This window comes from Hyperolius riggenbachi, chromosome 8 (genome assembly GCF_040937935.1).
Source record: "Hyperolius riggenbachi isolate aHypRig1 chromosome 8, aHypRig1.pri, whole genome shotgun sequence".
Lineage (NCBI taxonomy): Eukaryota > Metazoa > Chordata > Amphibia > Anura > Hyperoliidae > Hyperolius > Hyperolius riggenbachi.
In genome coordinates this window covers 230,895,617-230,909,839 of record NC_090653.1, presented here as the reverse complement: position 1 = coordinate 230,909,839, position 14,223 = coordinate 230,895,617, and the positions used below count along the sequence as shown (strand labels likewise).

General features: G+C 45.6%; 1 protein-coding gene across 2 annotated transcripts in view; it reads left to right on the top strand.

The window, feature by feature from the left end:
* Positions 1 to 14,223, top strand: part of WNK3 (WNK lysine deficient protein kinase 3) — a 217,239-nt gene that overhangs the window by 121,509 nt on the left and 81,507 nt on the right. For both annotated transcript variants that reach the window (XM_068248302.1, XM_068248303.1), the window contains exons 7-8: positions 575 to 794; positions 991 to 1,285. In XM_068248302.1, the coding sequence (XP_068104403.1) occupies positions 575 to 794; positions 991 to 1,285 (515 nt within the window). The remainder of the gene's footprint in view (positions 1 to 574; positions 795 to 990; positions 1,286 to 14,223) is intronic.

Below are 14,223 nucleotides of genomic sequence, written 5' to 3'. Positions count from 1 at the left end.
CACGGTACAGTGAAATTGTTGTAAACTGCCGTTGAACAACCCATCGTCCAAGTATCATTCAAAAATCATAAGCACAAACGCCATAAGGGAACAACAATCGACAGATCACCGATGGTGCCCAGGCCTTTAAAATAACCGACTTGACAGATCACTTTGGCAGATAATCGCTCATTGTCAGCAGTGTATACAAAGCTTGCTAGAGTTTAAAAAGATGTCCACGAAGTCTACACCACGTCCCCGTATGGTCTGTCACATACTGCATCATTTAATGATCCTATCCGGTTTACAATAGTTTGGCATTCGTTTGCATTCTTCTGCTGCTGTTCACATCATGCCATCTTCTGTACTGTTCGTGAAGCGGTCTTGCTTTGATCATTTCAAACAATTACTATCAACCAGTGTGTACAAAACTTTGTCAATCGAGCTGTAATCTCTCAACTTTTAATTTACTTATATTTATTAAATACAGTTTCAAAACTAGTTTACGTATGGAATTTCTTGTTTTTATATCTTATACTTTCTTTTGTTGACTACATATAAATGATCAATTTTCACTTGTATTTCCCTTATCTAGGTTATCTATTAAGGAGCTCTTGAACCATGCCTTTTTTGCTGAAGACACTGGCCTGCGGGTGGAACTGGCAGAAGAAGACGATGGTTTAAACGCCTCTCTAGCTTTGAGACTCTGGGTGGAAGATCCCAAAAAGCTGAAGGGGAAACACAAAGACAATGAAGCTATAGAATTCAGCTTTAACTTGGAAATGGACAATCCAGATGAAGTGGCCTTTGAAATGGTGAGAACTTCGACTTTGATATGACAAGACTTTGCTTTTTTTTTTTTTTTCCTTGCTTGTAGTTAAAATAGAGTAGTTTCCCAAATGGGTTTTGCCATGCCATATGTGTTAAAGAATGTGTTTTTTTTTGGGGGGGGGGGGGGGAAGACAGCTGGTATCTAGAAATAAGTTATAATATGCATTTATTTTTTTCTAGGTGAAATCTGGATTCTTTCATGAAAGTGACAGTAAAGCTGTTGCAAAATCCATAAGGGATCGAGTGAGCTTAATTAAGAAGACCAGGGAAAGAAAGTTGCTGTCGGGACAGTTGGATGATCGCCGTGATTCTCAAAACAAAGTTTCTGGAGTCCCCCCTCTGCAGCCTGGAACCTCAGTTACTGCTAGCTTCTCACAGCCGGGTGTCAATGAGAATGAGGACACCGAGGTGGATCAACATGTGCGCCAGCAGCTCCAACAGCAGCAGCAGTTACAGCAGTGCTCTTCACACGCAGGTCTGAATCTACCCATCAGTGATGTGTGCTACACTGCATGCAGGGTGGAATGTTAAAGCTCAAAATGTATTTTATAGTCTTACAATTATTATTACTTAGTATTCATATAGCACTGGCGTCTCTTGCAACACTTCACACAGTATAGTCTTTTCGCTGAAGGCCCATACATATGCTAGCTAGATTCAAGTCGGCAGAGGCGGCTGATCTAATCAGGCATGTATACAGCGGCCCCTGACCACCGCCAGGCCAGCAATCCACCCTAGGTGGATCAACTCGGTTGAGTGATGGTCTAAATCTTTTGTGCTCGCCACGTGGCCTTATGTCTGTGTTGCTTCATCAGTTCTCCCATTACAACAGAGCACGTTGTCAGCTGTGCAGCTGACTCTGCATCTGTACAGCCTCAGCCCAGGGATGTTGACCTGAGGGAATGGGTCTCGATCCCTGTTGGGAAACACCAATTGAACGGTGTGTTAAGGGCCTTAACCGTTCTTCAGCGGGGTTCACAGTCTAATAGTCACCAGAGTCATATGTTCAGTGTAGTCTACAGCCAATTTAAGGGAAAGACAATTAACTTATCTGTATTTTGTGGAAGGTTCTAACCCAGTGTTTCTCAAACCTGTGTGGGAATGCAAATAAAACCAGGAATCCTGCGTTCCACTGAAGAGAAGAGCACCCATTTATAGCCACTTTGACAGAAGTGATCTAGGAGTTGTGACTGCTCTGCACAGCAGCTACCTGTCTCATCCACAACCACCGTCTGCTCCAGCCCCACACCATGGATGATATGCTACCTCTCTTCACTCCCCAACCTCCATCTCCTATCAAATTAAGTTTTGGGCCCCGTTCACATCTAAAATCCCAAAACTGTAGCGCTAAGTGTTAACGTTTTGCTGAAGGGATTTTACCTCTAAAAACCCTGAATACTTCCGCAATTTCAGAGCGATCGCGATCAGCGCTTTATAAGCAGTACCATGATCACTCCAGAATTGCTCCAAAAATGCTGCAGGTAACACGATTGGCGCTAATTGCAAAACACTGCCATAGGGTAGAGCGGGAATCACCCTAGTGTGAATGGGCCCTTATGCCCCCTGCCACCCTCAGCTATCTCACCCCTCCTTCCACCTCTGGGCAACATACAGCTACTCGACTTTCACAACATCCCCATCTATCATCCTCGGGCTCGCTTTAACCTCACTACCTACTCTTCCTCCCTTTCCCCCATAACAGCTATAAGCACCATTCTACTCCCCTCAAGTATCATCTTGATGTTCAGTCATACTACAGGATCCACTACTCCATCTTATCAGCTTCTACGAAACCTTGCTGTGTGTTTACCTCTATCCTTTCACCTTACTGACTACAAGAATATTCCTATTCCCTGCTGTGGCAAACAAACTGATTATTTAGAATGTAAAGGCAGACCTTCACATTCTTCTTAGCCCCCTAGCACCAGTGTCCTCCCCAAACTATATACACTTTATGCTGTATGCAAGCCCTGCCATCAGAAGGAATTGACATTTGGCACAGCCCCCCTTTTGGCACAGCCTATCTTGTGCCATCCTTTGAGTGCAGTAGAGACAATAATGCCTTCACCAGAACCAGTCTCTTGCCCTATACGTCTTTCACCAACCTTCAAGATATTTCAACTGTCCCTCAGAACCTGCCTGTTCAGAACTGCCTGCCCATCTTCCTTTTAATCTTTAGTTATTTACTAACCGCTAATTCCCACCACCACCCCCAGCTGCCCCTGCTTCTCTAACCTCTGTGTCTTGTCTTGCTTTATAGGCCTGGACAGGGCCCTTTCCATCTATTGTATTCTTTTTGTGATCAATAGCGCTTACTAATTTATTGTACATGACTGTGTTGGCACTTTATACATAATGGATATACTGTAAGAGGCTGAGTCTGCTTTTATAATGACGGTAGAACCTGGACACTTCCTCATTTTGTCAATTGTGACACCATTCTTGTGGTATACCTCTTGGTCTGCCCCTGCGGAGCTTTTTACGTTGGGAAGACCAAGAGGGAACTCAGGAGACGGATTGGTGAACACATATCTAAAATTAAAAGTAAGGACCCAGTAGTTCTGTCTCCGGTGGCCCGACATTTCAAGACGGTACATGGGGGCAAGTACCACGACCTTAGGGTCATAGGTTTGGACCGCATACATACCAACATCCGGGGGGGTAATTTCGATAGACTGGTCCTCCAACGTGAAGCACGGTGGATTTTTGAACTAAATGCCACCACCCCCCCTGGGCTGAATAACTCGCAGAGCTATTCTTCCTTCCTGCCGCTGTGATTGGCGGGTTCTCCCTTTCCCTGGTGTCCTGTGTGTTTTGGTGCGCCATTTACCTTTAGTGGTGCATCAATAGTGCGTGTGCCTCTGACCTGAAAGATGTTGGACATGACCTGGCCTTGCGTTGTGGTTGCACCACGCACCTTGTGGCTATTGTCAGAAATCTTATGCATAATTTATATGGATAGTTTCCTATACGGGAGCCCAGTTTTTAGTTCTGTGGCCGCCGCATATTTTGCATGTTTTTCTATATTCTCCTTTTTTCAAGCCACTGTTCCACTTAACCAGTTTAAACCTTGTCTATATTGGTCTCCGAAGTAATGGCCGCTGGACGCTCCCGCCCCCATCCCCTCCCCTTGTCGGTGGACACTGGTTGTTTCCGCTGACGGGTTGTTGGTATGGGCGGCTGCGCCCGGATTGGCCAATGATCAGTTCTAATAGACAGCGTGTGCGTGATTGCGTGTATCTTGCTGGTTGACACGCCCCCTTGAGAAAGCCGGAAGTGAACCGGCGAAACATGTCGGGTCTACACGGCGTGTTGGTGTAACCCTCGTGGAGTATGCCCGCCCTCTGCCTTACCCATCCCGCTTAGCCGCACTATCCGGACATCCTTTGTTGGCACTGCATACAGCTCCATCTTGGACTCTGACGATTCTAGCCATAGCATTTGAATGGACCAGCTTCTCCTCCTGGTTGTGGATTACAGCAAGCCTACACTACCCGTTTTCAAGTGAACTGTGAGCTATCACGTTATCACCTTTGACACCCGGAAACTGCATGGAACGGGTAGAGTATATCTGATGATCGTGGGCTCTAGGCATGGCTTTGCTGCTGGCTGCTTATCTTTGCTTTACTGGTCTTTTACTTGCTGTCTGAGGTCTGCGGACTGTGCTTGTTACTTGTGGCTTAAAGCGGATGTATTACTCTCTCCTTGTCCACACACACTGGAACTCTCATTGCTTGCCTAAATGCTATTACTGGAGGAACCTACACCTTCACCTACATAGTCCTGTGGACATCTATGCATTGGCTTAGTACGCAATTGGAAAATTATCCCTGTGTGCATGGTGGTTTGGATGACTGAGTGACGGTTAGGCTAGGGCCGGCCACCCTCCCCCTTGGGTGTACACCCTTTTAGATTGGAATAGAAAGTGATGTTTTATGATGCAATATTCGAATAAAATTTATACTTTTTATAGGAAATTGTGTTTCAATTGAAGTGTACTCCTCCCTCTCCTACCCTCGTACTTTTGCATTGCTTTTATAATGAGCCTTTCTGAAGACTGTCTTTGCTGATGCTGAAATCACTAAAGATTCCCCTATAGATAGAATTGCTTAGTAATTAAGATTTGTCGTCTGTAATTCATCTGCAGTCACCATGAGGAAGCTTGTGAGGGAGACCTAGCATTGTAGGTAGTCAGGCAGCCAGGGCACAAGAGTAAATATTAAGACAGGCTTGCCTTAAACCCATCATTTGTGTTAAGTATAGCTGGTTAAAATAAACCTGTAGCTTCAGCAAAACTAGATAACTATTTGCGCTGTTTCAGCAAAAGGAAGAGAAAAAAGCTTGGCTGCTATGATGCAGTGAGAGCGTCTCTGAACCTGTTACGAGCTTTGCTGTTTCTCAATGTGTATTGTAGGACTAAGTGATCAAAACCAGAGCAAGAAAAACTGACCTGGATGTTGAGCAGTTGTTCTGAGTAATTTTTGCCTTTAAAGGGAAACTGCTTTTACTTATGAAAGAGTAATTTGTTCAGTTTGGCTTTACATGTTGCAAGCATTGATGGCAAACATTATTTCAGAGTGCTTACCTTATGTTTTCTTCTACGTGCAGATAAACGAGTTGTTCTACAGTATTCCTAACAGGAAGTGGCAGAAAATAGAAAAGAGCGCCCAAGTTTGCTGATAGTCAGTGGGTTGTTGCTCTTTTTCAACACCTGCACTAATTGCCTGTGCGGCTCATTACTAAAACAGAGCACAGTTGCCATGGTTACAAAGACGTGCAATTTTAATATACTGACCGTTTTGGAAAAATCACTTACAAATTGAAACCGCATTAGTTTTGCAATATTAAATGCTTATGGAGCACCAATCTTTGTTAATGTCAGTTTTGTATGTATTCCTTTAACAGCAAAAAAAGGGGGAAAAAAAGTTGATTTGTTGCTATTAGAAACTGTTCGTCAATTTCTCCTTTGCACTGATATGGAAAAATCTATTCCCATGATAACAAGAATGTACCTGTGTACACGTTAGCTGCAGGAGGGTTATAGTTATAATAGGGGTTGTTTGTTCCTTCATATTTTAAGGTGGTGTCCATTTTTTCTTCCAAAATTGTAACCTAAATCATGGTAACCATAAATTGTACCAGTACAAATACTAGTCCTCAAACACACAAGCCTCTTGGGTAACCTATTTGTGTCCTCCAGCATGCGTGGTGTAAATCGAGTCTTCGAGAGACCTGCCTTTAACAAATGCAGACTGCTTGCTTAGCAGATGGTGCACATGCATGTGAATCCTTATATTTTTAGATCGGTGTTCTAGATATTTATCTCAGCAGTAGGTAAACAATTTAAAATTCAGTTCCAGCTTGGCCAATCTAAAAAGTCATTGGCGGGTTTTGTTTTGTTGGAGTCAGCGAACACATGCTGCTATTGAGGGCCATATAAAGGCTAAAAAGAGAACAACAAAAAAGATGCCTGTTAAAATGTGTACAGGCACACTGATGACTAGGCCATAAGCATCGATCTGTGAGAGCAGCGTCTTTAGAGACACAGAGGCTGGAAACTGGTATGGAAAGATACAAGTTTGTTTCCTAAAGCAAACTGGGAGAACAGTCATTTATGGTAAAAAAAAATGCAGGCAGTAAAGCTGTAATTGTTGTCTATACCTACACTTTTCACCACTACCAGATCTATCTTTCTTTCTGTTTTTTCCCTTTTTATAACTGGCCTGCAGTACTTCTCTATTTTTGGTCTTAAAGTGGACCTGAACTCAGAACTGCATATCTGCTCTGAAAGATAAGCAACAGCATAATAACTTTTAAATAAAAACATTTCTTTGTTGCAGCTGATACAAATCCTGCAATAAATCTGCAGTGTCTACGTCCTGCTTTTATAGAAGCAGACATCTTGTTAACATAATGTGCTTTCAAACTGCCATGGCAGTCAGCTGACAAAGCTGGGGAATCAAATTACAACTTGTGATTAGACACAAATGAGGGGAAGGTCAGACAGGACCTTTTAATTACATACAGGGTGTATTTCTCTGTTATTCTTCTGTCCTGTGTAAAGGTCAGGTTCACTTTAATAGAAACCCAAACTGAGAGATAACCCGAAAACTGCCTTTCCACCTTTTTTCAAAATATTGGAGTGCTGTAAAATGTTACCTCTTGTAGTACATAGCTTCTGTCACTCACAGCACTTGAGAGCTGCAACCACGAACATGCTCAGTAGGCCACCCTGGAGCAGTAGGGAGTATTGCCAATGACTCCTTACTGTATAGGCACTAGCTCTAGCCAGAATTTGAACCCTGGTCTCCTATGTAAAAGGTGGCATTTTTAACCATTGCACTATTCTGCTGCTTTAATGGTTTGTCTGTCACAATGGTCATTTGGCTTTAGTTTGAGTTGCACACAGGTATCCAGCTTGCAGACAGTGGAATCAGGATACCTGATCTACACATTCATTCTGGGTCAGTGGTTCAGGAAGTAATAACTGGAAAAAATGGCCAGCAACTGACATGTGGGCTGCATTACGGAAGAGTGAGGCAGAGACATGCCAGCAGTTTGACTTGAAACGGTTTTTGGGACTTGTGTACTGAGCTTACACAACCTCCAGGACCCCCCTGAGCTTCTTATGGAGTCCAGGAATGCATTATGGCATGAATGTTAGATAATTCAGTAAATGCTGTTGTCAGGAACCGGCCCGCGGCACGCCTGCGTATACGGTTCCCGACTGCGGGTTTGACCAGATTAAGCGGGGAACAGCCTTATTTAAGCTACAACCAAGGCTGGAACCCCTCAAACACTTCCCACTGCCACCACTAGCGTTGCTAGACACGTTCACTCAGCTATCGAGTGCTCAATACGCAATCTGCATTTTCGTATTTGGGTCAGCTTTGCGCTTAGGCCAAATACGGGAACGCCACGCACCCACACACACACACAGTTGCAATCTTACACTGTCGTGAAGCAAAGACCCACTAACAATCGTTCCGAACGATACTGTTAGCCACTCTGCTGTCGCTACTCGCACTGGCGTTGTTCGTACGTTGGGTCAGCTGCGCGCTTAGGCCAACGTATGACAAACGCCCCCACACACAATGCAATTACAATTTCATACGGTAGTGTTGCTCAAGCGTACAATTAGGCATGAACTTATACACGGTTACACTTCAGTCTCTTCTAGGCTATGAGTGTTAGTTTAGTACGGCAGAAGTCAAACTTATTAAATAATATTTTAATATTCTAGAAAAACATAGAACAGTGCAGAACTTAATATATACAAAAAGATTACAAAAAACAAAGTAAAAATAGTTACAAGATAAAAGTTACAAAGATAACACACCAAGCAATTTTGCTTACCAAAATAAAGGGGTCCAGATAGAAGAATCGTGGACTTTTGTGTGGACGGACACAGTTCTGGCTAGGCCAGGAGTCCACTAGCTTAGGCCAGGAGACCAGCCGTAGCTACCGTCAGAAGAGAACTGATTTGAGGTAGATGTCCCCTGGTTTTTATAATGAAATATTCGCCTCGAGGCTGTAAGCCTGTGTGGACGGGGGGAAGCTAGATTTAATTACATCCTCAGTCATAATTGGATCTCCAGAGATCTAACATCCACCTGCGAAAAATGTACAATAGCCCTCATACATGAAAAGATTTCCCTAGTCCAAGTTACAGGTGACAACCCCATTGTTGACAGTACTTCCTAGCTGATCAAAGATAAGGAGGTTGCACCTCCACCAATAATTCAATTTCCACAGGTAGCAAATGGTATCAAAAGGACTTCACCCCTTCTATAATTTCCCGTAGGCTGTCAAATACATTTCAAACATTCAGGTGTCAGCTTCCCCCTTTTCTCAAGACTCTTAGCAGGCTTTCCTTGTATAATGGGACAATAGCTGACACCAGACTCAAAAGCCATGCCGACCAGCCTATTCTTCCTCAATTGGCCGCTAATTAGCAGTACACACAGTTTCCCCGGCTGGACAATGAGGGCAGAGGTAATGTACATTTACATGCAGACTTACATTATCCTTCAGATTACTCTGGCCAGGTGGCCAATTACTACCAAGCACAATACACATCTGAGGTTTCACCCAGTAGACAGAAAAAAGACAGAAATATGTTCTGTTATTATCCTTAACATTATCAGCACCCCAATATATTCCTGACACGCCCCCTCTTCCAAATGGCGCCGGCAGATGATTCTAACGAATCGTCCTGCCAAAGCCGACACTGACGGCCGGGCCTGGGGGGGTAATTCCTTAGCTCCAAGCTACAGGACTGGAAAGCTAGGTCAGGTTGCTGCAATGTGTCATTGCCCCTGACAACCTGACGTAACCAACCAGGGGAATGAGGGTCAGTGACAACCGTGAATTCGCGACCATAGAGACAGTGCTGCAGCTGGGGGAGGGTTCCAACCGTCGCTACAGGCACTTTCTCTATAGTGGCAGGAGCTATCTCTCGGTCCCTTTGGGGATCGATTATCTGCTGGTCTGCCTCTTCCCCTTCGGACAGCTCCGAGGGAATAACTTCCCAGAACCCTCTCAGCCCGCCCCTCCCAGCTGGTGACCTGCTGGCTAGCCCCCTGAGCTCTTCCAGGCTGCTGTCAAATCGAACAGCCCCAGAGAGCTCAGTGCTGCCTGTCACACATTCTAGGAAGGCTGCAGACGGAGAGGCTCCTGGGCCCTCAGGGCCAGGTTCCGAATTAGATGTGGCTGACCCAGCAGCATTTGCCACTTCGGTGGACAGTCCCTGTGCTGTAGACTCGCTAGCGCTGCGGGTTACCACGGCAGCCGAGGGAGCGCCCACCTTACACATATCATAAACCACATCACCTTTGGTCTTGAAACCATCTGAAGGGGAAGGATCTGGCCTGGTGCCATCTGCCCCTTCAGTGGACAGTCCACCTGCTGCAGCCCAGCGAGCGCCGCTGGTTCCCCCTGCAGCTGACGGAGTGTCCACATGACACACAGCATTATCAGCCCTACATATATTGTCATTTGGGACATCACATAAAACATCAACATTATCTGTATCTTTACACACATTGCTACTCAGCACTTCACAAGTAGCATCAACAGTTCTTGCATCGATCGCCTCGATAGTCCGTGCGTCATAAATGACATTATCCATTTCTGCATTCTTTGTATCAACATGTCCCACTCCAGGCCTAGGCACTGGAGACTCACTAGGGCTGGCTCCTAGCACACAGTCCATAGCCCCTGGGGCCTCACCAGCACTCCCCATTTGCACAGCATTATCAGACAGTACCTTGCAAGAGTCCTGAACTTCTGCTGGGGATGCAGGCTCCACGGGGTTTGGAGTAGGCTCATACCGGGCCACTAACCGTCCCAGGTCAGTACCCAGCAACACGTTGGTGGGGATTTTGTCGGTTACCCCAACTTCTTTCAGTCCGCTGCCGGCCCCCCAATCCAGGTGGACCAAGGCGGTGGGTATTGCTGGGGTGACACCCCCAATTCCTCTGACAGCAATCATTTTCCCAGGTATGTACTGCTCCGGGTTCACAAGCTGGGGATGTATGAGAGTCACTTCTGCTCCAGTGTCTCTCAGCCCAGTGGCAACTGTACCCCCAACCGTGACAAGCTGCAGATTCTCTGCATAGCCAGTGGTATTCCTGGTAGCACACAATGCCGTTGGGACTTCACTGGCGTTTGAGGCCTCACTGGATTTTGGGGCCTCCCTCTTCCTCTCTGGGCAAGTCGTGCTGATATGACCCACCCTGTCACATACAAAGCATTTCCGAGTGTCAGGTTGCTTGAATCCAGGAGACAGCGGTGCTTGCCTCCTCTGGGTGCTGGGTGAAACAGGTTTAGCAATCTGTTCTCCTCTCCAGCTGGGCGTAGTAGTCCTCCGGGACTCAGGTGCTCTATGGGCGGTGTAGGCATCGGCCATTTCCGCAGCCTCATCCACTGTCTTTGGTTCTCGATCCAGCACAAACAGCCGGACCTCAACAGGACAGGTGTGTAGGAACTGGTCTTTTATCATCAGCTCCTGCAGGGCATCCAAGGTTTTAACTGACAGTCCTTTTAGCCACTGCTGGAAGGCAGTGCGCAGGTTGCAAGCATGATCCAGGTAGCTGTCATTAGGACCTCGCTGCACTGTCCTGAAACGTTTGCGATACACCTCTGGCGTGAGGTGGTATCGCGCAATGATGGCTTTCTTAATTGCCTCAAAGTCTGTTTCTTCCTCCTGGGGGAGACTCACAAATGCCTCCAGGGCCTTGCCTCTCAGCCCTGGTGTGAGGTATCTTGCCCACTGCTCACGGGGCACCCCATACTGCCGACAAGTCCTTTCAAACCCCTGTAGGAAGGTGTCTATGTCAGAGTCCTTGTCCATAGCGGGGAACTTATCCAGGGGGATTCTGTGGACTCGCTCACCTTCGCGTTCTGCGGGTCCAGCAGACCGGTTCTGCTGCTGAAGTTTAGCCAGCTCCAGCTGGTGTTGCCGTTCAGCACTTTCCCTCTCGGCCTGGTGTCGCTGTGCAGCTTGTTCCCTCTCGGCCTGGAGTCGCTGTGCCGCTTGTTCCCTCTCGGCCTGGAGTCGCTGTGCCGCTTGTTCCTTCTCTGCCTGTCGGTGCAGTAGGATCAGCTTTAGGCGCAGTTCAGGATCAGCCGAGTTCAGTAGCTGTAGATCAGCTTCCAGAGATGTCATCTCCGTGTTCGGTGGATCATCCAGGACATCGTCTCCACTCGCATCCTGTAGCGGGAGCGATTCCTCCTCTGGCATGTCGTGAGCTGCATCCGCTGACGTTGAAGCACGGGCTTGCTCTGCCTCATCATGCTCCTCGAGGGCACGAACCAACTGCTCCTTAGTCTGGCCGCTCACCGTCTCGATGCCTTTGTGCTCACACAGGTGGAGTAGCATCTCTTTATTTTGCCTTGCATAGCTGGATGCTTTCTGAGCCATCGTGTTGCAAAAAAGAAAAAGAAAAAAGGGGGGAAGGGAAAGCAAATACCAAGTGTGTATCTTTGAACCAAAAAAAAACAAAAAAAAAACGTATATAGATTCTGCACTGAGTAGACTTCTGTAGGCTATTTGCTTCTAGCAAGCTTCCAGCCTTTAGTACTCAGAATAGCGAGCTAAACTGCATACTAATGTACTAAACGATGCCACCACTGCCAGCCAATTATGTCAGGAACCAGCCCGCGGCACGCCTGCGTATACGGTTCCCGACTGCGGGTTTGACCAGATTAAGCGGGGAACAGCCTTATTTAAGCTACAACCAAGGCTGGAACCCCTCAAACACTTCCCACTGCCACCACTAGCGTTGCTAGACACGTTCACTCAGCTATCGAGTGCTCAATACGCAATCTGCGTTTTCGTATTTGGGTCAGCTTTGCGCTTAGGCCAAATACGGGAACGCCACGCACCCACACACACACACAGTTGCAATCTTACACTGTCGTGAAGCAAAGACCCACTAACAGTCGTTCCGAACGATACTGTTAGCCACTCTGCTGTCGCTACTCGCACTGGCGTTGTTCGTACGTTGGGTCAGCTGCGCGCTTAGGCCAACATATGACAAACGCCCCCACACACAATGCAATTACAATTTCATACGGTAGTGTTGCTCAAGCGTACAATTAGGCATGAACTTATACACGGTTACACTTCAGTCTCTTCTAGGCTATGAGTGTTAGTTTAGTACGGCAGAAGTCAAACTTATTAAATAATAATTTAATATTCTAGAAAAACATAGAACGGTGCAGAACTTAATATATACAAAAAGATTACAAAAAACAAAGTAAACATAGTTACAAGATAAAAGTTACAAAGATAACACACCAAGCAATTTTGCTTACCAAAATAAAGGGGTCCAGATAGAAGAATCGTGGACTTTTGTGTGGACGGACACAGTTCTGGCTAGGCCAGGAGTCCACTAGCTTAGGCCAGGAGACCAGCCGTAGCTACCGTCAGAAGAGAACTGATTTGAGGTAGATGTCCCCTGGTTTTTATAATGAAATATTCGCCTCGAGGCTGTAAGCCTGTGTGGACGGGGGGAAGCTAGATTTAATTACATCCTCAGTCATAATTGGATCTCCAGAGATCTAACATCCACCTGCGAAAAATGTACAATAGCCCTCATACATGAAAAGATTTCCCTAGTCCAAGTTACAGGTGACAACCCCATTGTTGACAGTACTTCCTAGCTGATCAAAGATAAGGAGGTTGCACCTCCACCAATAATTCAATTTCCACAGGTAGCAAATGGTATCAAAAGGACTTTACCCCTTCTATAATTTCCCGTAGGCTGTCAAATACATTTCAAACATTCAGGTGTCAGCTTCCCCCTTTTCTCAAGACTCTTAGCAGGCTTTCCTTGTATAATGGGACAATAGCTGACACCAGACTCAAAAGCCATGCCGACCAGCCTATTCTTCCTCAATTGGCCGCTAATTAGCAGTACACACAGTTTCCCCGGCTGGACAATGAGGGCAGAGGTAATGTACATTTACATGCAGACTTACATTATCCTTCAGATTACTCTGGCCAGGTGGCCAATTACTACCAAGCACAATACACATCTGAGGTTTCACCCAGTAGACAGAAAAAAGACAGAAATATGTTCTGTTATTATCCTTAACATTATCAGCACCCCAATATATTCCTGACAGCTGTCAGTAGGTGTAGTTTGCTAGAATATTTACGTCATAGTCTCCAAATTGTACTGAGATAAACTGCACAGCTAAAGCCTTTGGCTCCTCACTCCACCTGTGCAGCTTGTATTTTGGAGAAACACTGAGACTTATTATGACCAAGGTAGTTGTACAATGCTGGTCACATGCCTGGTATGTGTATACTCCTCTTGGTAAATGGTGCCCACATCCTTCGCCAGGTAACTTCCTGCTTCCAAAAGATCAGCTTAGTTAGGCACAATCAGCCTTTCATAAAGTTGAGATAATAATGGTTTGCTCTTCCTCCGTTCTCTTCTAATTCAGTCCTGCTTTTAATGGAACATTTCACAAATACTATTGTAAAGCTTTCCTCTTGTTCCTTGATTGTACTTTAGCTGTCATGTTATTTGCAAGGAAACACTATATACTGAAATGGTATTTCAATGAATGGTTGTATATACTTGGAGTACCCCTCGGTAATGACAGTGCCATGTGAGGGTTACCTGGCCCTGCAGGATTGGTGGGAGAGGTGCGGCCTCACCACTAGTTTGAGTTGTAGAAATCCACACCTGGACATTTTTAAAGCAAACCTGAGCTGAAAATAAACTGATGAGATAAACAATTGTATCTGTCCTCCTACTCTTAACAATGACTTTTTTTATTTCCTAATCCGACAGATTTATTTTCTGTTTAAAAGCTTAAAAGCAGGTTTAATGGTTTATTTTATCAGCTGAATGACTCAGTATTTCACATAATCTGACGTGGTTCATAGCCAAACTA